Source organism: Papilio xuthus, unplaced genomic scaffold (genome assembly GCF_000836235.2).
Source record: "Papilio xuthus unplaced genomic scaffold, Pxut_1.1 DF827777.1, whole genome shotgun sequence".
NCBI classification, from domain to species: Eukaryota; Metazoa; Arthropoda; class Insecta; order Lepidoptera; family Papilionidae; genus Papilio; species Papilio xuthus.
In genome coordinates this window covers 1,491,745-1,514,317 of record NW_013530872.1, presented here as the reverse complement: position 1 = coordinate 1,514,317, position 22,573 = coordinate 1,491,745, and the positions used below count along the sequence as shown (strand labels likewise).

Here is a 22,573-nt window from a genome sequence, read left to right as displayed (position 1 = left end):
CCCACACTCATCACACGGATCGCGGAAATACCTACACTTCTCACATGCCTTCTATGCGATTTTAATATTTCACCGTTCAAGCAGGCCATTCATGTAGCAAATATGCTGCTGCAGACTCTACCGCTGTAACAGAATACTACGGAAGACAAAATTTACCTACGGGCCTTTAAATATTTAAGGAATTAGATAGGTACATATTTTTATTGATTAATTGATATTAATGTTATTTTTAATCATATTCCTTTCGATCGGTTACACCAACAACATAGTAACGCCATCTTCCGGTCGCCATTCGTTTTGATTGTGTAATTCCGGTTAATCTATATTTAATACAAAATGTTCAATCATATTTATTCCTAGCAGTAAAATATTTTTCAAAGCATTAATTTTGTTAATTCTGAGATTTTAAATGTTACGTTAAATGTTACCGGTTGCCGTTTTACTCAATTACTACATCTATGGCTTGTCATTCATAACATACTCTTTGATTTGACATAGCGCAGCAACCATTACACAATTTATGACGAATATGGCCGTCTATTACGAATGGGGATATTCGCGGTTATTTTTTCTTAATACTTGCTTAATTATCTAGTTTTTATAATTTGGATTATATTGTCTTACAGTGTAGAATGTAAGTCAATGTGTGTATCGAAATCTTTCACGTAAGTATTTTAGATCAATTGTATATACCCCGACATCCTTGACCGATCTTATGTAGCAGAAAAGTAACCACTATTTTTTATCCTAATTTAATAACATCTGTTACAGGTATCCTGAAGATGCCAGTTAATCCTGTATCAGGAACGAAAAAAGGTGTTGAAAAATCGAAATTTACACTATCCTTAAACAGGAATAATGCTACATATTTGAGCGACGAAAATAAAAAGCCTGTGAATTCGAAAGGTATTTCTAGCTCTCTAAAAGTATACGACGACAATAAGGAGAATAAGCCCGTAAAGAGAGCACTGAACAGCACATATTTTAATACTTTGAATGCTGCGAAGAAACTAAAACCATTATCGGAAACTCTAAAATCTGCCGGTAAGTACACTACGTCTGTACGTAACATTTTGCCGATCAGGAAATATTTATTTATTTACACGGAAGACTTACAGCTAGAAAGTATGAATAATACATACAAGATAGTTAACATACAGCCATTTACAAGTATACTTTGTCAGCACAAGAAATATATAATATACACGTAATAATTATGGGAAATTCAGCTCATTTATTAGAAAAAGAAAGATGCAAAAAGTGAGAGTGATGAACAATCTAGAAGCGTGATCGATTTATTTCATCACCTTTTTATTTTTATTACTGTACACCAATATTTTGAATGTTAATATATTTTATTTTAAATAGTATTTATATTGGCGTTTTTAGATAGTGAGCTGATAGTATTAGAAAAGCCAATTGGCAGCGCTGCCATGTTGAATGGCCATCACCCTACAGACAATCAGTATGGGGGAGGAGCTCAGTGGAAGGCCCCTATTGCTACTCTCTCTAACTTGGGGAATACTTGTTTTTTAAATAGTGTACTTTATACACTCAGGTAAGCTTTTCTTTATATTCTTTATATATTTTTTTCCATTTATTCTATTATAATATTAGTATGATTACCTTAAATTGGGTTAGCCTCCCAGCCCCTCAGTGGGGACATATAGTGAGCTGATGATCATGATGATTAGTAAGATTACTGGAACATAGTTAATTTGTACTAAGTTTGTGTAAATTTATGATCTTATTTAAAACTCTTAATTCAAGGTATGCACCTCGGTTTCTTCACAATTTGCACCATCTGGTATCAGATTTGGCAAGTGTGGAACAGAAATTAGGCAGCATTAGATTGAAGAGTTCCTCATTGGGTCGAAGTGCTGCTGGGTTAGCATCATCAGGGACCAGATCATGGAGCAGTAAGGACTTACTGTCTTTAGGACAATCTGACAATAGTGCTGGGAAAAGTAAAATACAGGTTAGTCTAATTTATTGAAATTCAAAGTTGAGAAGTTGAAAATTCAAAATATTTCCTAATAATGTGGATGGAAAGGAAGGGCATGTATAGGAAAGGGAAATATGTTGTTTATCTACATCCCCTCCTCTGTCGTTCAAGACATCTGCAACCTTCTATTTGCATACTTAGTGCAATGGTCACTTAGCTACTGTAGCAATTTTACATGGATGCTATGTTTGACCAATTTGTACTGAAAATGTCAATAGGCAGTAAATGCCACTTAACATGGGGGCAGCCTTTACCTAATGGTAACATATCTAGTTAAATATTAAGAATCTTGCATCACATTATCACATTCGCTACTCATTTGTCCGTTCTGTGTTAAAAATTGAAAGTTACACAATAAGTTTTATCTTGTATGATAAAAATGTTAACATATTTATTCTGTCAGAGTTGAGTGATGGATTTAAATGTGGTTTTATCAGCACAGCGGATGCTTTTGGATGAATTTGCTTATTCAAAATCATGATTAGATAGCTTGAACTGTATTCTAAATGGGATTTATATCTTGCTTCTTACTTAATACTATAAATGTGAAAGTTTGGACGGATGGATTAGAAGGCATCTCCAGAACAATCTCGCCGAAATTTGGTATAAATTTAGAGCATAGCCTGGAAGAACACATAGGCTACTAGTCATGTTTCTTTTAATTCCGCACGGACAGTGCCACGGGTGATTTAGTACAAGTATATTACTGCTCCTACAGATTATGTAGGATACATCTTTGTATATAAAAAATTGCAAATGTTTTTTAATCCCTAACAACCTTCACTATATGCAGTTAAATTAAAACAAACATTTATAATTTAAGATTGCTACGGAGAAACTTCATGAAACTTATTTAAACCTTCGAGCAGCGGAGAGCAAATGCCTTAACAGTGGTTCGGGAGATGGGAGTCCTGAGCCATATGCTGCAGATGCCTTTCTTGCCGCACTAAGAGATGTTAATTCTACATTTGAGGGTAAGTTTATAGAGAATATTATCAAAAATAGTTTTAAAGATGTGAGCAAATAACTAGTTTCAGTATAGTCTTTGTTGGTAAATAAAACACATTCATTGAAGTTCATTTTAATCTTTATGAATGCTTCCTTTCTCTTTCTAACAACTTTTTGAGTTATTCTTTTTTCTTCATTAACCTGGCAATATAATTACAGTTTTTTCTTAAAAAAATTATATTTTTTTAATTCTGTTGATAAACAAAATAATATAAAGTTGCACCAATGTAAATAACTTATAACATTGACATTGCAAAGTTGACAGAAGCCATACAAAATGTCCACACATTACATAACTAAGTATGTGTTATGTATGCTTTAATAAAACTTCATACCAAGCATTAATGCTCACTTAATATTAAGTTAATAAGCCATTTATTAAATCAATAAAAACCTTGACCTAAGTTATTCCTAGCATGTTTCCTAATACCTCGCCATGTTCCTAGAACATTACCTAATTATATTTATCTAACTCCACCCTAGTAACATATAAATTATTTTGTCCATACTCCTAGAATAAACAAAAATAGGCATAAGCATCAAGATTTTGAAGTAAAATACTTCGGAAGCTAGAAATGTAATAAATTACCTTCCTAGTCTAGTTCAAATAATAATACATTTCATATAAGCCTTCTTATAATTGGTAATATCATGTTTCCATATGTAAAACTAGCTCCTATCCATACACACTAGTTTAGTAATCTTTCCAATGAAGACAGGAGGAGGTGGAAATAATTTGTTATGTCGGAAGAGTTTAGTCAACTTTCCTTTCCCATCTTTTCCTAAGCAAAGGCTGATAAGGAGAATTTGATTAGATGAAGGAGTAGACTTACATGCAGGGGAAATATTCTCTATGTGTCCTCTCTTCCATTAATTAAAGGTAGGCAATGTATATGCAAGAATTCTTTGGACTTACACCGAACAAAGATTCCAATAACTTTAATTCTTCTATAATTGTATTGATGTTTTAGGCAATCGTCAACAAGACGCCCACGAACTGCTGGTATGCATCCTGGACAATATCCGGGAAACTTGCCGAGCACTCAGCGCTAGAGCGTCACGTCTGCAAATACATGAGAATGGAGACAGGTAACATTGACAAATAATATTAGTTTTTGAATTTACCACACTTTTTGTCTAGTCCTGAAATAGAAATCAACAAAAACAATATTTTCTAAATGAGCCAATATATTCAGATAAGAAAGAAATTCAACTATTCACAAGAAAAGATTTTCGGCACTGATTATCAAAGAAACCAGCATTTCTAGTTAAAATCCCAATACGTAGATTTAACCTTCGTCTGCTCATTATAAGGTTAATAATATTATTCTAACTACAAAATTGTTGACAGTAATGGATTAGGACGTCAGGCGGGGCTGGAGTCGGACTCTGGTAAGCCGACGCTGGGAAACCTGAGAAAGTCATGGAAAAAGCGTAAAGAGGGGAAGGCGAGCGAGAAGCGACACTCCCCCACCGAGGAGAGGGCGCCATCCCCTGCAGACCCCGAAAGGGAGGAACGCTCTCGACCAGGCTGGGACTTTGTTGCTGATGATTTTGAAGGTAGGAAGAAAAACCAAATTCAGATGATGAGTATTAGTTTATAAATACATGAAACATTTTTTTCATTTTGTTGACATTTTCAAGAGTTTTATTCATACTTTTGTATAGGAAACTTTGTTATATGTTAGGTTATGACAGGAAGTTATTTATGAAATGACAATGCATAGGTACGATGGTGACTCGTACGATGTGCCTGGAGTGCGAGGCGGTGACGGAGAAGGCGCAGGCGGTGTGCGAGCTGTGTGTGCCCGTGGGCGACGACGACGCGCCCTCTGAAGAGCCCTTCCGCGCAGCCTGCCTCTCCAGCGAGTATCTTCGAGATCAGAACAAGGTTAATAATGTTTATTACAAAAAAAAACAAGAATTTTAAGCCTCACGTCCGAAACCCAGACCGGTAGGCAGAAACCACGGACTTTCATTTGGCACATTCCAGCAGTCTATGCATACACACCGCGTTGGTTTCTGGTGCTCTTAATACAAGGCAAGTGGCATTGTGTTGCAGTACTGGTGCGAACGCTGCCTGCGGTACAACGAAGCGTGGCGCAGCGTGTCGTACTCTCGACTGCCGCGGCTGCTGGTGCTGCAGCTAAAGCGCTTCAGCGGCGGCATGGAGAAGATCACTCGGCACGCGCCAACGCCGCTCCTTATGCCTTGCTTTTGCGAGCCCTGCGCTGCGCGACCGCCTGACCGCCCGCCAAACCACAGGTATACATGTATCCCGATTACACTCATACTGAAAGCAGGTAAAAGATTTTGTATAACCTTAGGAAAGGAACATTTCTCGCTCTATAATTTCTCCAACACAAATTTTGTAATTAATGTTAATGACAAGAAGTTATTGGCGGGTTATAAGAGTGTAAGGCCAAGATAATACTGTAAATGTATATTTTAAAGTATAGTTTTGTTATAACTTCAAATAAATGAATTGTAGGTACATACTATGGGCGGTGATAATGCATCTGGGTCAGACGTTGACGGGCGGGCACTACGTGGCGTACGCACGCGACAGCCCGGGAGAGGGGCGCTGCGAGCGCGAGGCGGGCGGCGAGGGCGCACCCCCTTCCTCCAGCTTCATGCGCACGCTGTTCAGCCGGCCACGCCCCACTCCCGGCTGCGCAGCCAAGGACTGCTGCGTGCCGCGTCCCCGACCTGACGCCTGCTGGCTCGCCTGTGATGATGACCTCGTCAAGCCCATCTCCAATGAAGAGTTCGAGGATCTTCTCTCCTCCGAACCCAAGATGAGATCTGCAGCAACGCCTTACCTACTCTTCTATGTAAAAAGCGAAGTCGGTTAGTGATTGACATCAGTGATACTCAGTGCCCGGTCTGTGCTTCAAGTCATGTATAGATTTAATGGAAAATATATTTTTGGTATATTACCAATATAAATGTGAAATTCGTGTTTGTGTGGCAGAGTTGGGTTTATGATGTTGATCAAATTAAATACCAGTCGAGTTTATTTTTGTAGTTCTCATAGATGAAACTTCTGTCAAATTGAAGTTGACAGTGGAGGAACGAAGGTAATGTTTGCTGTATCCATGTGATTCTGTTATACTACTTAATATTACTTAAATCATTCTAATGTCATGAAAAAATGTTTATTATAAAAGAAATTGTAATGAGAAACATGTCTGCTATTTAGTTTATGCTAAGTTGTGTCAATTTAATTCAAGTTATGAGATTAAATCAGATTTTATGTAAACAAGAAATAAATATTTTTATGTACCTATGATGAAAACATCTAGATAAAAATATATTACATTTACCAACAAAAAAACTATTAAACATTAATTTTTATTGAAAAAAAGAATCATTTTGTAAGGATATAGGGTCCAATAACACCAAATTTTTGTGATTCAGGAACAATAGACACAATTTGCTACACATAAATGCTTGTTTACATAAAATCTTTTAAAATATCAAGACAAAAGTTAGTTTGACTGATAACATAATTATCATTTATGTTATTCGACATATAAAAATGCTTAAAAAGACATATATTTAAAGTTGATCAGTGGCTGGTCTATTCAATGTGAAATGAACAGACATATAAGAATAGTGAATATGAGAAGTAGATGTATGTAAAGTGTAATAATGTGAAAAATGTTACAAGTCAGACAATATGAAACAGAAAGAAATATAATGTAATATTTTTAAATATAATTATTGAAAAGTATTTGAATACATGTTCCTCCGGTACGAAATATATGCTCCCATGTTACTTGCATAAAGGTGGGAGCTTAGACATTGTATTCACTTGTTAATCGCCAAAACATCTGTCCATGAACATATCATCGTCTTTTTCAATCTATTTGAAAAAATAGACAATATCTTTGTATTCATGCATTAGTTGTGGATTGATTTCTTTGATCCTAAACTTAAAGACAAGTTTTTATGTAGTTAAAAAAGTATGTGTGTTTCAAATGAACATAACAAGTAGGTCTACAATAACTTGTGTTTTTTTTAAATATTTTATACAATGTCTACTTCCACCTAGTGTATCAGATATTTACTGCGCTATAAAAGAATTAAGGCCTAAAATGTATATTTCTCTATATTTAGATTTGTATGTAATTTCCTAATTATGGGCAATGTACGGGTGTCCTATGGGATTCTAAAATGTGTTCAATCATTAGATTCATACATGCACATAATACTTGAGAGCAATGAATATAAGGTAGATAACTGATATGTTTATTTACAACTTAACACATACACAGTTTAATTAATTATGTCGAAATCTTAGTGCATTAGCATTGAACATAATTCTTATAAAAACTACGAACTAGTTGATAATCTTTTTCTTTTTGAAATCGGCCAATAATCAAATTTATGTAGGCTTCGTTATTGGGGTCTACCTTAACAATAAGCATGTCTAAAAGAATGTCAAAATGTTTAAAATGTAGATACCATTTAATTCTCTTTAGAATTTTTTTATTGAAATAGGCAACATAAAAATACTAAATATTACTAGGGAAATTCATTGTTTTCAAGTATCTCTTCACACTTTCATGGCCTTACTTCCTTAAATGTAAGCAATCATAGTTCAAAGTTAGTACTTCATATAAAGTTTATAGAATTTAATGTACAGCGTACGTACAGTATTACCACGAATTAATGAGTGCACATAAATTTTAGACATGTACTTATGAATTTATTATATCAGTAGAAAATATATGATTTACACGCCGTCCTGATGCTAACACCAATCGGCTAGCTATAGAAATCGAATATCGAATACCAAGTAATTAAGTTAACATGAGAAGAACTTCTTCATGTGAATAAAATAAATGTTTAGAGAGTTAGAAACTTACAACTTTTACCTTTGGTCCTTCGAGGCGGAGTAATAATTGAATAGAAATTTAGAGTTAATTAATATTCATTATTTTATTATAATGACTTAAACTTATAGATAATATGAAAAAGTGTTCATCATAATTAAAAGACAAAGGCAATAAATTTAATATCGTGGTAGCACTTTACTTGATAGATGTCTTCGATTAGTCAAATTGTTAATCCTTCATACAGAGATCCATACAAAGCATAGTTAAAAATGATTTATTATCGTATATTTTTATGAGAGCGCACATGAAGTAGATGTCTATGTAGACTAGTGAATGTATTTGGAGATGGACAACGGAACTATCCACTTGCTACGAAGTACCAACTGCTGCTTTGTATGATTTTTCATACTATATGTATATTTAATACGAATTTGCTATCGTTTAAGAACCTGCCTTTCCTATAAGCGACTATTTTTGTACTTGCCGCATGATGTGTCTTAACATATTCAAATAAGACCACTTAATTGATGTTTTAGGTTAAAAAATACTATTTTAATACAGATTGTCTTTTGATTTTCACATATTTCTTATTTCAATGTCTGGCCTTTGTGTTTAGTAGATATTTGTGATGTTTTAAAATGTTTTAATAATTGTATTTTCATGTATGTTGTATGAACAATATTAACAGAATGAAATCAGTATTATTGGACATAATATTTTAACCTTGATAAAATTTTGACTGTATACAATTATTTTTTTCTATTGCTACTATAACTGGGCCCATCTTCTTTAGTTTCACATGATTTTTAAACATATGACAGCTTATTTTTTTGTATGTTTGTGTTTAGTTGTTATATATAACTTTTCTTGTATACTGATGTGCTGTATATTTGTTGCGGATGCCATTCCAAAACCTTTGAAAAAGGTCAAATAATCTTGTCAGTAGTTTTACGTGTTTATTTTAATCAAACGAAAATGTTATGATTATTTTAAATGTAAATTGGATTTGGAAATTAAAAATAATTTCAATAACTAATATTTGTTTTTTTTGTGATGTTAATTCTTATGACCTTTTCTTGTAATAAATGGGTAAGTGAAAAATGAGATCCTTTTGTGATAGCAATTCTGCTAATAAAAGGTTGTTGACTATTAAGAAAAATGTTCATTGATTTGTTTCCGAAGAAAATATGTGTGCAACACCACTTGCGACTGTTATAGTGCTGCCAGTATCCATAAATATTTCTAAGAACATAAGTTTTTTAGAAATCTGTCTCAGTAGCAAAGGCTAACGAAATCAATTACGAATGTGGGATATTTCTCCACGGGTTACCGGTAAAACAATCGTTTGCGTGAAAATCGATATTATACCCTGAAATGAAAAATCGATGACGAAAATAAAAAATCTTTTCTTTTGATTTTTCCAAATATGATACTTTGTTTTCAAAGTAACAGACTGACGGACAAGAGTTGAGTGGATTAGTTTTGTTTTACCTCTTAAAATAAAAAAAAAGTAATACCTTTTAATTAATTATTTTCTGAAACACGCCTTTAATAAATGCAAGATTGCAAGTCCGATAAGTTTTATTGGTTTAGATAAGAACAAGGAAGGGTAGGTAGCGACTTTATTGACCAGTTATAGAAAACGGCTGTACTGATACTCTTATCTGTTCAGAGATAATACGAAGTCAAACGGGACGGGACGGGAGTGCGCCAGAAGACGTTTTAACGTGTTTTGTGAAAGTCGTGTATCGTAATTGTAAAAAAATGAAGGCGGTAGAAACACGAAACAGAAAATACCAGGTACATAATAAATAATTAAAAAGATATTTTTATGTTAAACGAATTATCAAAACATTATAAAACAATACTTATAATACGAAAAAACTAAACTAAATACATAATTGGAAAAAAACTAAGTTATTTAGTTAAAAATTATAACTTTATTTGCATCAACAATTTTTTAATAGTAATCGTAAATAACTATGAGATATTGTTTGAAAATAAATTTACAATGAAATTGAGCAACACTGCAAATAAAATAATGTGGCTAGTGTAAAAATTTCTACCTGCTTGTGACATTGCGGTGACCTTAGCCGGATAACTTGCTGTCAAACTACAAAGTATACCGAGTTGCTTTGCTTTGTGTGTTTTTAATAATCATTTAAGTTACTTTTTAATTTGACATATAAATGGCATTTGTAAGTAGATAATTTATATTTTAATTTGCAAATATTTCTCATATTGTTATCGATGCTTTCATAGCGTTCGAAAAATTTTAACCGGTGTTTTAGTCGGCGAAGTGAATGAATAATTTGGCTATCTCCCTCACTTTTCACTCTCTTGTTTCACTTTGTCTTTTTATGGGTTGATCACGCGGTCCCGTAATGATATGCCGATATTTACATTGACTAGATTTCTACAATATACTCTTATAACCTAGTTTTTATACATATGTATCAATGGAAGATTTTCTCTGAAGAACACTAAAATGTCCCGTCAGCTGTAAAGCTGCGTTACAAATTTTAACTTTACACATTAATAAATTTTATTAATATTGATTTTATTAACTTACATTTAAGACATCGACATTATTTTAAATGACTTCAGTATGTTTAGGTGTTTCCAAGTAAAATATTGTAAAGACAATTTTGAGATTAATCTTAAATTATCAACTTTTAAGATACGGTCTAATTTTGCATTAAATTATTCTAAGAAGTTAATTATTAGTAAATTTTATAGATTTATGAAGGTAATCCATATATTTCTTAACAAACTAGACTATATACGCCGTTTTACTAAATAATATAGCCCGTAGGTACCTATGTATGAGATGAAAATTAATCAAGTCATACCGCCGTTAACAATATTTTATGGAGTAATCATTCTGGATCACTAACTTATGTTTAATGTAAATCAAGACGTTTAATCACGTGATTTCGTAAGGTATGTGTGTAAACAAGAACGACATTTAAAATATGTTACGTTTATAACGTAAGGTCTAATTAGAAAACTAAATGGTTAAATGAATGGTAGTTTAATGCTAGTTTCCACAGCCTAAACACCCGTTTGTACGTTAATATGTCTTTGTACAAGTTTTCCAACAATGGAAACACAATGTGATATTAATCGCTTCTGGCTAGTATGTACTTATATTCTAAAGTATATTTACTAAGTTTGCTTATTTATCGAAAAATGTATGCAATTCTCGGTATCAGTAATAAAATAGCAAAGATGTTACGTACCTGATAGAAATTTATGTTAATTAAAAGCACAATATTATTTTAGTCTGCGTTTATTATAGGCTGGTAAACAAAGAATTTGCAAAACTTGGAAATGGTTATTATCACAAGATTTATAACGTAAGTAATGCATTAAGTTACTTCTAAATAACATCACAACGGAACCGCCCAAACCAATATTATCGTTTTTTACGTTTCACTCAACTGTAACGGTCACGCTGCCAAAAAAATATAAACGAAAGTCAAATGACTCCTCGAAGTCGTGAAAAATAATTATTAAAATAATAGTTTTATAGTATCATTCAAAATGTACGTGCAAATAACTCTTTTTTAAGAAAAACTATTTATAAAGTAACTTTCGGTATATTCTTATATCTAATTAATACTTTTAATATTCAGCTACTGCTTACTCTTATATTGGCAAGCGGCATGCATTGGCAAATATTCAAACGTTTAAATTTAGAATAACTGGTTCACACACGAAGTCTTATGTATTTAATGTGAGATGAAAGGGATAAGGGATTAGTAAATTTTGAAACGATAAAATATTCTGTTTACAGTCATCAGAATTTTTCGATCCATAGAGGAGGGCTTTTTAAATTTTTGGTTTGGCACTCACCCCGCGTAGCAACGTCTCTATCTCTATTGTTGCGCGCGCCTCGATTCGCGCGGTCCGATGTAATACGCAAGTCCGTAGTCGTATTCCGGTGCAGCTGCGACGGGAAGTTTTTTACGAAGGGCAGTTCAAGATCACAAACGTTTTTACCCCTGACGTGTTTAAATAAAAGGTTGTTACATTACACAGCTGTGAATATGGTGTGGTCGACAATATACGATGGCAAAACAGAGGTAATATTTCGATGTTTATTTAAAAGCACAAATTATATCATCTGAGCTACGTAAAATTCGTCACGTTCACGCAAATTACGTTATAATGTTACCTTGACGATATTTTTGTGAATAGGGAAAGATTTTCAGTTGTAAAAATTTTATTCATGCTCCCATATCGTTCTTATAAGAAAACCGAGTAAAATAAATAAAACAAAATGAGTGCGAAGCTTTGCCGGTATGCTATTCGCAATGTGTCATTAATTTTTAAAAGAACGATGGTAAAAAATTGAATTAAAATTGTTGTTTTGTCTGCTTAATTTTTTGTTATAAAATAATTCTTTTTTCAACATATATTATGTTTATATTTAAAAGGCTAGTATTAAGAAATTTGTTAATAACACTGCTAGCATTATTTTCATTTTGTTAATGCACCAAAAACAAATTTATAAATAATAGAGTTAATGTCTACTTTGTTATTGCTTAAGTAAGCAATGAAAAATTCTGAATGGTTATGTAAATATAGCTATCTAAATTAGTTTTTAAAATGTAATCATTTATTATTATAAAGAAGAGTTTTGTTATTCCAATTATAAAATTTCATGATTTACATATAACCACTGATAGACATGTTTCTTGAGCAGCATCAGATGTTAGGTAATAGTTTTCTACATAGTTTTACATCAAACATTTTGCTTTTATGGGTCCATGGCAGTGACTTCAGATCAGACGAGCCACTTATTGTTGCTAACTGCAGTGATGTTTATTTTTTGACATCACATGCATGATGATAGGAAGTCAGGCTGTTGCTTCGCGTAGGCAGTTTTGCTACACACTATGCTTTTATTAATGTTCAGGTTCTACTTTGTTCTAGTTTCAATAACAATACAATTAATCATTATATCCTTTTCCTTTAGAAATTTGAGCCGATCCTAACATGCCTTGACACTATCACCAGTAATAAGATTTTACTAATTATAAATGTATATTTAAATACATACAGATAATCTGAAGTCTTCACTACTTATGTATTTATGCAAGATATATATTTTTTAAAATAAAAGATAATAATATAGATTTTAAGCTGTATAATATGTTGCCACTAAAATCTGTATACTGCTATTTACTTTACATAAAATGTTATGATAGCAGAATATGTAGTATGTAATATTACATCATAGACCTTGACAATGAATGATTCAGTACATTAATCTCATTAATATTGTAACGCAAATAGCGTGCTTACAGTTTTCAATATGTTCTAGGTTTTAGGTAACATGATTTCGTGAGGTAGATAAATTAGATAAACCGGAGATTCCAAAACTTTCTTATATACTCCCGGTTAACCCTAGCTGTTACATATCTTCTTTACTTTGTAGTTGAGTCTTATGAGGATCCCGAGGGGTCCTATAACTATTTGGATTGCTTTTCTAGTCAGAAACAAAGGCAACTATAAGCATGTGAGACACTAATTTGTACATAATGATTTGAATAAAGAGTAGTCACGATGCATTATTTGTGTGCAAGTTTACTGATTACTTCGACATTGAACGTGAGATGCGCAGGAACACACGGAAACGTATCATTCAGGTATTAAGGGCCCGTTCACATGTAACAGGGCGGGGAGAAGAGCAGATTTTAATCTCAAGTAAAGTTGTTTTTGGCAAGATTTTTTTACATTCTGCAAACACAGAAACCTTTTTCGAATTGATTTGACTATAGAATTGTAGGGTTCCTTTTCGATATATCAGAAGTTAAGCAAATGTGTAAAATCTTTCTTTTAAATATAACCCACAATAGTAAATCGAAACGTAAAAACGCAATTAACGAGTATGTCCGTTTCATTGTTACGTCTTGTAGCCTAAACAGCTGTAACTCCGTAGTATGAGGTTTGCATGCTATCGTATCGATGGATCGATTCGATTCGTATTTACTCGACTAACATAAGGATGTACTACTGTAGTGTAGACTTATATTTATTGATTTTACTATAAGGGTTACGAAACTAATGATTTTGGGGAGAATCACTGAATCCACTTTTTACTTATATATTTGATGTGTGTCAATGTGTGTGCAGTCGGGGTCCGCTGAGAAGCCGGGCATGCAAATGGCGGCGGCGGACGTGGGCTCGCACCTCGAGCATATGTGCAGCCTCGACATCGACTCCAAGGCCAGCTATGTCCGCCTCTCCGGTATCATCTGCACCATCGGTGAGTTATAACATAAGTACTTTATTGAACATATGGTGCCCTAGTACCTGTGTTCCCAACTTAACATGGTTATTATTCGAAAACATTAATCTGCAATGATCATCGGCTTAATAAAGATGAGCCTGAAGGTGTTAATAACAGAGTTGAGAAAAAGTCAAAAGAGTACATTTTTACCTAGAGGACTCCTTGGTGCGCTTCGTTATAATTTTTCCAGCAAGACATTTGGACATAGAAGATTACTTCTACATTCGTTCTGGGTATAAACTCATAACTTATAACACAATCAACTAAGATAATCTTGTATATTTACTTTTCTTATTATCAAAACAAACTCCATCTAATGCGGCATATGGATGCGATAAACTTCTGCTAAATAATTTGCACACAATTATAGTAATGCAATATCAAAGAACACAAAATCCACGAGTAGCGTGTAGCAAGATGTATTGATCGATAGGTCGTTTACTGGCATACAGACTGAAATTAGGTTAGTTCCTACGTCAACAAACTTTTCACATGCGATACATATATTTCTTTTTTATCATTAAAACGTATCTTGATTACTTAATAATTGCTTACTGTGGGAGTTTTGAATATAAAACACTAATAAGAAAAATACGAAAATATAAGTTTAACATAGGAGTATCAACACATTTTCGTCTCAGAAACCCACGGTAAATATTTTAAAAGCCCAAGACGGCAAAGGAGCAAGCTGCTAAACTGGCGAAACGATCGCATGTACATACAAAAGCACTATTTTATATTCTCATGTTATCCAGGGCCGGCTTCCCGTGATGTAGCAATGCTGGAGAAGATGATGGAGACGGGCATGAATGTCGCTCGTATGAACTTCTCTCACGGTTCCCACGAGTACCACGCTGAAACTATCAAGAACTGCCGCGAAGCTGAGAAGAACTACAGCGCGAAGCTCGGTGTACCTTTCTCTCTAGCTATAGCACTAGATACTAAAGGCCCCGAAATTAGAACAGGCCTGCTTGAAGGTGTAAGTATACAATAGTACTGAATAAAGTGACATAAAAAAAGTTTTTTTTTGTGTATTATAAGGTGGCAAACGAGCAATCTACAACTTGATTACGCCGAAATAGAGAAGCGACCATTAATCATAGACATCTCCAATTGCAGATGCGTTGCCTTTACTCGACGGAGGACGCACAGAAAGATGATATTTCCCTTTCTTGTGCTTACCCTCTCCTGTCAAATACACTCACCCTTCCAAAAATTTCCTTATTAGAATTGGGTGCAAAGGAAAATTTATTACTTTGACTTCATGTCTTCTTTGGTCGTGAACCCAGTAAATATGGTTGTGGGTACCAATGTTAAATTTTTAAAAATATTCTTACACAGGGTGGTTCGGCTGAAGTGGAATTAAAGAAAGGGGAGACCATCAAACTGACGACAAACCCGGCTTACCAAGAAAAGGGCACCGCGGCCATGATCTTTGTCGACTATAAGAACATCACCGGCGTCGTGAAGCCAGGGAACAAGATCTTCATTGATGATGGACTGATCTCTGTCATCTGCCAGTCCTCTACTGCGGATACCCTCGTCTGCACCATAGAGAATGGAGGTAAGATTTACTCAGGATCAGGAAAAAATAATTTTAAAAGACAAAGATTACGATCCAGGTGTTAAGGTTGTGGAATTTAGATCTTTTCGACCGACCATCCACTTAGCCCAAGAGCAATATTGTTTCCTATTGGTCCGATCGATTCCATAAATTAAATCGGCCAATAGGAATATTTTTCCACTGCGCCAAAAACAACACCCTGTAATTTCACTGTTAGATAAAAGATTACAGCTGCTAAAAAATTACAAATGCATAGGTCAAATGTTCAATTCTCGTTTCTTCATTTAAAAAAAGCATAACGCATGTGTTTGTGTTCAGGTATGCTGGGGTCCAGGAAGGGTGTGAACCTGCCTGGTCTGCCAGTCGACCTGCCCGCCGTGTCTGAGAAGGACAAGTCTGATCTGCTCTTCGGTGTGGAACAAGGCGTAAGTAGCTTATGTCCTCTTTTAGACTATGTGTGTATAGATGCGAAGTTTTTTATATATCATAAGGCAGCAAAAGAGCAAGCCAACTGAATTCGCCGAAATAGCGAAGCTACCACTACCCATACACATCAATCAATATCAATTGCAGATGCGTTGCCTAGCTTTAATCAACGGAGGAGAGGGCACAGAAAGAGGATATTTTCTTTCACATGTGTCCCCTTTCGTCGAATCCACCTCCTCTTCCCATTCTCTCCTCAATAAGAATAAGGATTTATATCACTTTATCAGGTGGACATGATCTTCGCATCGTTCATCCGCAATGGCGCTGCGCTGACGGAGATCCGCGGCATCCTCGGTGAGAAGGGCAAGAACATCAAGATCATTTCCAAGATTGAGAACCACCAGGGCATGGTCAACCTTGACGAGATCATCGCGGTAAGTTACTATCGCTTACTACCTGTCGCCCACGACTCCGTTTGCCTGGGAAAAAGTAATAAGTAGCCTATGTGTTCTTCCAAACTATGTTCTATATGTATGCCAAATTTTATTGTCATCTGTTGAGCGGTTTTGGATATACCTTCTAATAAACATCCATCCATCCAAACTTACGCATTTATAATAATAGTAAGATTTACCGTTGGTTTCTGAGACCAAAATATGTGTATGAAATCGTCATCCCTGTCATGATTTTAGACATTATTTTACACAAAAAAGAATATGTTTTAAAATGGTATTTTAGCCTCAGGAACCCACTGTCAGTGGATATAATTTAGAGTTTGCTACTGGAATAAATTATCGAGTCTTCTCACTCGGTTAGCATCATGTGATCTAATTCTAGTAAAATCTAGTTACAATTTTGTATATTATTACCCAATTTGTATATCAGAGCTACAGGATGCAGACAATCTACACGATTTGTGATATAATTCGCAATCATTGTAAAATTGCATCCTCTTTATATAACCTATATTGAGATGTTCCAGCTTTCTTTTGTAAATAAGTTAATGTTTTTTTTAATTCAAGATTTTATTTGAACTATACATGATAATTTAATTTAAAGCTTTAACCAGTTTAACTTAAAAAAGAAAACTTTTATTGATTTTTATACAACTCACGCTTGTTAGGAGAATTATTTTTACAAGGTTTTTACTATTTTCAGAATTAACTATAATTTATGATTTTGTTGCATGGATGATTAATATTATTAACTTGTAGGCATCCGACGGTATAATGGTGGCACGTGGAGACCTTGGTATCGAAATCCCTCCTGAAAAAGTGTTCCTCGCACAGAAGACGATGATCGCTCGTTGTAACCAAGTAAGTTTATTTACAACATAACTCACACTCGTAACCCAGAGAGGTAGGCAGAGACCACGGACTTCCATTTGAAGCGCTCCTGACACACCTCTCGTTTCTTACTAAGATTTAAGGGGTTAATTAATTGATGGCATAGACTGTAATAAATCACTGGCACCAGTTGGTGTTTTCATTATGTCAGTAATTCAAAGCGCTAGTGTTCTACTGTACTGGAATAATATAAACCAGGCATTGTATTGTGTGTAACATTTGTAGGTGGGTAAGCCAGTGATCTGCGCGACTCAAATGTTAGAATCGATGGTGAAGAAGCCGCGGCCGACGCGTGCGGAGACATCAGATGTGGCCAACGCCATCCTGGACGGTGCGGACTGCGTCATGTTGTCCGGTGAGACGGCGAAGGGCGACTACCCGCTAGAGTGCGTTCTCACCATGGCCAACATCTGCAAGGAGGCCGAGGCTGCTATATGGCATCGCCAGCTCTTCACGGACCTCGTCGCTCAGGTAACACTGGTCAAAAAGGTTGATGTTAAACCGCTTTTCCACTAAGCGAGCAATATCACGGCTGATATTTCTATGATAGTAGTCCGGCTAGACGTTCTAGTGAAAAAAGTTTAAGTGTGCATTAACAGTTAGATATGAATATACAGAGACAGTTGCTAATTGAATTGTTATAGAGTTAATAAATGTCTGTTAAATATACGCTAACTGAATAGAATATCACTCAAAGACGAGATATTAACCTAGTTCTTACAGTGGGTTTCTGAGACTAAATATATTGTTATCTCTGTTTTGTCAAAGATAATGACAAGGACGACGATATGTTTTTTCAAAGCTTTTGTTCTCAGAAACCAAGGATAAGTTCAACAAATGAGTACGCTACCACATTCAGTTATATGGATGAATTTCAACGCCATCTAACGTCAGTTTTATTACGTTGTGTTGTAGGTTAAAGGTCCGATCGAGCCGGCTCACTCTCTGGCGATAGCGGCAGTGGAGGCGTCTAGCAAGTGCATGGCGTCCGCCATCGTGGTGATCACCACCAGCGGCCGCTCCGCCCACCTGCTCAGCAAGTACCGCCCGCGCTGCCCAGTCATCGCCGTCACCAGACACCCGCAGACCGCGCGACAGGCACATCTCTACCGCGGCGTGCTGCCGCTCGTATACAAAGGTACAACACAACTCACGCCCATCATCCACTGGTGTGGCCAAAGATGACAAATTTCCATTTGGTATGGTCCTTTCTCACAGTAACAGTCTTAGATGTTTTAAGCGCCCTGGGCGAGATTTTTACCGCGCCCTGTTTTTACTATAGCCATCTACCTATACTTCGAAAAACTTTCTTGATCACTCAGTGACTAAATCTTCTTTCCTGATATGTTCTTTGTCTCGCTTATTTTTGTGCCTTCAGACTAAATCGATCCAATGATAAATTTCTCTTAGTCTTTATTACTAATAGTTAAATAATAAGTGTTATAAGTTTGTTTGTGATGTACAGAGGCGGCGGCGAGCGACTGGCTGAAGGACGTGGACCTGCGCGTGCAGTTCGGGCTGCAGTTCGGGAGACAGCGCGGCTTCATCCGGCGCGGGGACCAGGTCATCGTCGTCACCGGCTGGCGCCAGGGCTCCGGATACACCAACACCATGCGCATCATGTATATAAATACTTATCACTTATCTCAGCGGATCTTAAGGGATTATCCAATTACATAACATGTTAAATTGGAGGAAACACTCATCTCTAAAAATGTATTGGCTATAAGACGTACTATTTTGTGCCTATTTTATTTCCGCCATTTTGGCGCTGATGGTAGCGGTTTGTAGCGGTGGTGGAGATTTGAACTAATAATATAGAAATAATTAACTGTCATGTAACATCAAAAGGCGCGTTTAAATAGGAATGAAGCAAAAGCTGTCTTCTAAGCGATTGCTAATCCATTTGAAATCAGTGGGAAGGTCAAGAAGTGAGCGAAACTAAATGTTTTTTTTATTTTTTCCAGCCCCGTTGTGGACTAAGATGTGAAAGTTGCAGCATATTTCTCCCCAAGTATTAGTGCAGATTAGCAGTGATATATAATGATCTAAAACAAGAATAACTGTTGATATATGTATACATTAAAATATATCTACTTTATTTATTAGAGAAGAGAGTATTGTGTATTTGTGGGTTCGATTAAAAATGTGCAGAATTACATATAAGCTTCATTTTTATTTCCCTTTCTTTATGTAAAAACAACTAGCGGTCGCCCGCGACTCCGTCCGTGATGAATTAAAAAACAATACAATTAGTAGCCTATGTGTTCTTTCAGATTATGTTCTAAATGTATGCCAAATTTCATCGAGATTCGTTCAGTAGTTCTGTAGATACCTTCAAACAAACATACATATAAACATTCGCTATTATAATATTAGTAAGATGTGTAAAAAGGAACGTTAAATCGATAGAGGAAACATTAATTTGGGACAATAAAGTTTTATATGAATGATAAGAGATGTCGCTAGTAGTCACATTTCATGAAATAAATCACGCTTTATAATAATTTGTAGACAATTACATATAAATTAATTGTGAGAGATATTACAAAAATGTTTGACCTTGTAATGAGATATAGTCAGCAAAAATGTATTGGCACCATTTCAAAGGTATGCGCTATTAGTGGAATAACAGATTCAGATCTGTTGAAGATTTTTAAAAAAATAATGGAGATTCAATAATTGTGTCGAAATATACCGTTCACGGTAATTGTAAACAGACTACAAATAAATTGACTAGTTGCCACAATCCGTTTACATTTACTCTTTGAAAAGAAATTGCGAGCCATACTGTACGGAATGATGGTCAAATTGACCAATCAGTCAACCAAAAAAAAAGTTAAAAAAGAATCTTACAAAAACTTTTTGGAAATACATACAAAAGATCACATTCAAAACAAGCACTTTTTAATGTAAAACATGCCTTAACGTGATTCATCCCTGTTATTCGTTGAATCTTTAAGGACTTTTTTATTTGACATTTTCAGCGTTACAACTCAGACATAAAGGAAAATTTATAAGACGATTCTGTTTACAACCTCGCAGTATCGACCATTTTAAATGTAACTGCCGGTATAACTGTCTGAAAACGAGGCGTGTACTTTGCTCGGGGAATTACTGCGCGCTCAGTGCTCATTTTATTGTTGCCAGAATTAATTGTGTCCAGATTTATTTAGTTTACACATACCTACGATTGCGAATACACTGTCTTAGCTTAACACTTTTAAATATATTTACTTTTTGCCTGAAAAATGCAATGAAATAATAATTTGAAATAACCGTGACATAAAAATCTGTGCCCACCTCTCGAAGGCATGGTTGAAAGTGTTTACGCATTGCGGCGTCGCAAAATAACAGATCATCCTATTTACGTAAAACTTTATTACCTGAGTAAACCGAACATATAACTACACAAATTACTTCTTCGATAATAATATAATAACGAGCATACACATAGTAGAATAATATTGCAACGAACCTATCTTTCACTTCTCAACAACGGAAAGACCTGCACCGAATGACGTCATTCACATTGACACTTACAGTTTCCAGTATCATCACGCAAATCTTCTACGTCAACATCCGCAGCTGATGTAGGTACTAACCATCATAGAGTGGCCTGCACTGTGCAGCCTGCGAGCTCGGAGGAATCTAGGCCGTAAAGCGCCGGGTATACGGTCCCGTTCGGACGGTCCCGAGTCTCCCTAATCCAGAGTCCGTAGCGCGCGCTGCTCGGGCGCCGCACGCCGACCGGCGACTAAAAATAACCGCGCACCGCCAGTACCGCCGTAACTGCCGCGCGCGACGCTCGCTGCGACGCGACACGTAACCATGGCGGAGACCATCGAGGAGACTTACGAGACCGCGGTCACCCGCAAGGTGGTCCGCAAGAGCCTCAAGATAGAGGAGGTGAGCACTCGCTTGTACGCCGCGACACCGGCGCCGCCGCCCACGACACACGCCGGCTGGACTCAGCTGTAAACATTACCAGCCCTTCGCACCCGACACACGGAAATAACCGACAACTAAACACAAAAAAAACATTACCCTCTCTATAACACGTCTGCGGGTCGCTTCCTGGTGAAGACGCCCACCTATTCCGGGAAGCCGGTGGCCACGGCCCGTGGCCGCGAAGGTCCGCCGCCTCACACCGCACGCCGCTCGTCGAAGGAAGCCGCGCCACTTGTAATTTGCGACGATGTAAATAGAACTGGCGTTTGAATGAAAATTTCCGTGACCACCTTGACGCGTGTGCATCGACCTGTCTCGTGCGTTCGCTGGACACCCCCCACGTGCGACCTTGCCACACGACACAAAACAAAATGACATACACTCCACACATTAGCTACATATCCCTCTGTTATGAACTAAACACAAATAGCATCGAAGCCGAAAGCGATGGAAGCGTTAGAGAACATTGTGTAACGCCGTTCTTTCGGTATTTCCGTCGTCCGGACACAATTACATAAAAATGCTGAAAAATTAAATAAGAGATACAGCAATGTTACATTTATAATATCTGGTAGATCGGAACGTCTACTGTCACAAGTCTCATCGCATTGTCTCTGGTCACCAACAATGAATGTTAGGGGGACTACTGTCCGTTTCCAAAGCGCGAAATCCAATGGAAAAACGCGCCGTGGCATATTTTCGTCTTGGCTCCCATCCTAGTTTATCTGCTACATTACGATGTTTATTCACAATACGAAAGCGAGTATTAATGTGTGCGTCTCGAGCACTCGTGTTCGGGCTTTTGCTTGCTCTGTGCTGATCACTAATCGATAGAAATACATTCATTGCAACGAAACTTCCATTGTTATTTTTCGCTTAATTTATGTAGATTAAAAACTGATAAGAAGTAGACGAAATTTTACATCAGATCACAGACTAAATTATCTTTATAATTAAACAAAGATAAAAATTAAAAGTAGCTGGCAATTTAGTTTGTTTACTTGGCAACATTTGTATAGTCCTTTCAACACGATGTAGATAACGCTTGAAACATTAAAAATAATATTGCTTTTATGTTGATTCGTTACAGTTAAATTTGTGACAGAAAATTTTGTATAATTAATCTTT

The 22,573-nt window shown here is 35.9% G+C and overlaps 3 protein-coding genes across 5 annotated transcripts in view; all 3 read left to right on the top strand.

Moving 5' to 3' along the window:
• Positions 1–510: 510 nt before the first annotated feature.
• Positions 511–8,875, top strand: Usp1 (ubiquitin specific protease 1). The gene is made up of 10 exons (XM_013309207.1): positions 511–665; positions 772–1,044; positions 1,390–1,558; positions 1,771–1,978; positions 2,829–2,979; positions 3,985–4,102; positions 4,365–4,573; positions 4,741–4,904; positions 5,076–5,278; positions 5,505–8,875. The coding sequence occupies exons 2-10, from the start codon at positions 783–785 to the stop codon at positions 5,866–5,868; spliced, it is 1,848 nt and encodes a 615-aa protein (XP_013164661.1). The 5' UTR covers positions 511–665; positions 772–782; the 3' UTR covers positions 5,869–8,875.
• Positions 8,876–9,550: 675 nt separating this feature from the next.
• LOC106115734 (pyruvate kinase-like) lies at positions 9,551–19,660 on the top strand. Of its 3 annotated transcripts, none has more exons than XM_013309209.1 (11): positions 9,551–9,657; positions 14,002–14,134; positions 14,914–15,137; positions 15,500–15,722; positions 16,041–16,147; positions 16,436–16,582; positions 17,363–17,464; positions 17,720–17,965; positions 18,410–18,632; positions 18,960–19,116; positions 19,462–19,660. In XM_013309209.1, exons 1-11 carry the CDS (start codon positions 9,622–9,624, stop codon positions 19,475–19,477), a joined length of 1,614 nt encoding a protein of 537 aa, XP_013164663.1. In that variant the 5' UTR covers positions 9,551–9,621; the 3' UTR covers positions 19,478–19,660.
• A 1,601-nt stretch (positions 19,661–21,261) lies between these two features.
• tmod (tropomodulin) overlaps positions 21,262–22,573 on the top strand; it is a 49,607-nt gene continuing 48,295 nt past the window's right edge. Inside the window, exon 1 of the mRNA XM_013309215.1 lies at positions 21,262–21,403. Within this exon, the coding sequence (XP_013164669.1) occupies positions 21,326–21,403 (78 nt within the window). The 5' untranslated portion in view covers positions 21,262–21,325. The remainder of the gene's footprint in view (positions 21,404–22,573) is intronic.

What these genes read in the sequence shown, in the direction of transcription:
- Usp1 (XM_013309207.1), top strand. Translation starts at nt 783, where the DNA reads ATGCCAGTTAATCCTGTATCAGGAACGAAAAAAGGTGTTGAAAAATCG. An exon ending in AGTGTACTTTATACACTCAG is followed by an intron (nt 1,559 to 1,770) that starts GTAAGCTTTTCT and finishes TCTTAATTCAAG; the next exon opens with GTATGCACCTCGGTTTCTTC. An exon ending in CTGGGAAAAGTAAAATACAG is followed by an intron (nt 1,979 to 2,828) that starts GTTAGTCTAATT and finishes TTATAATTTAAG; the next exon opens with ATTGCTACGGAGAAACTTCA.
- LOC106115734 (XM_013309209.1), top strand. Translation starts at nt 9,622, where the DNA reads ATGAAGGCGGTAGAAACACGAAACAGAAAATACCAG. An exon ending in CACGAAACAGAAAATACCAG is followed by an intron (nt 9,658 to 14,001) that starts GTACATAATAAA and finishes ATGTGTGTGCAG; the next exon opens with TCGGGGTCCGCTGAGAAGCC. An exon ending in GCTGCCGCTCGTATACAAAG is followed by an intron (nt 18,633 to 18,959) that starts GTACAACACAAC and finishes TGTGATGTACAG; the next exon opens with AGGCGGCGGCGAGCGACTGG.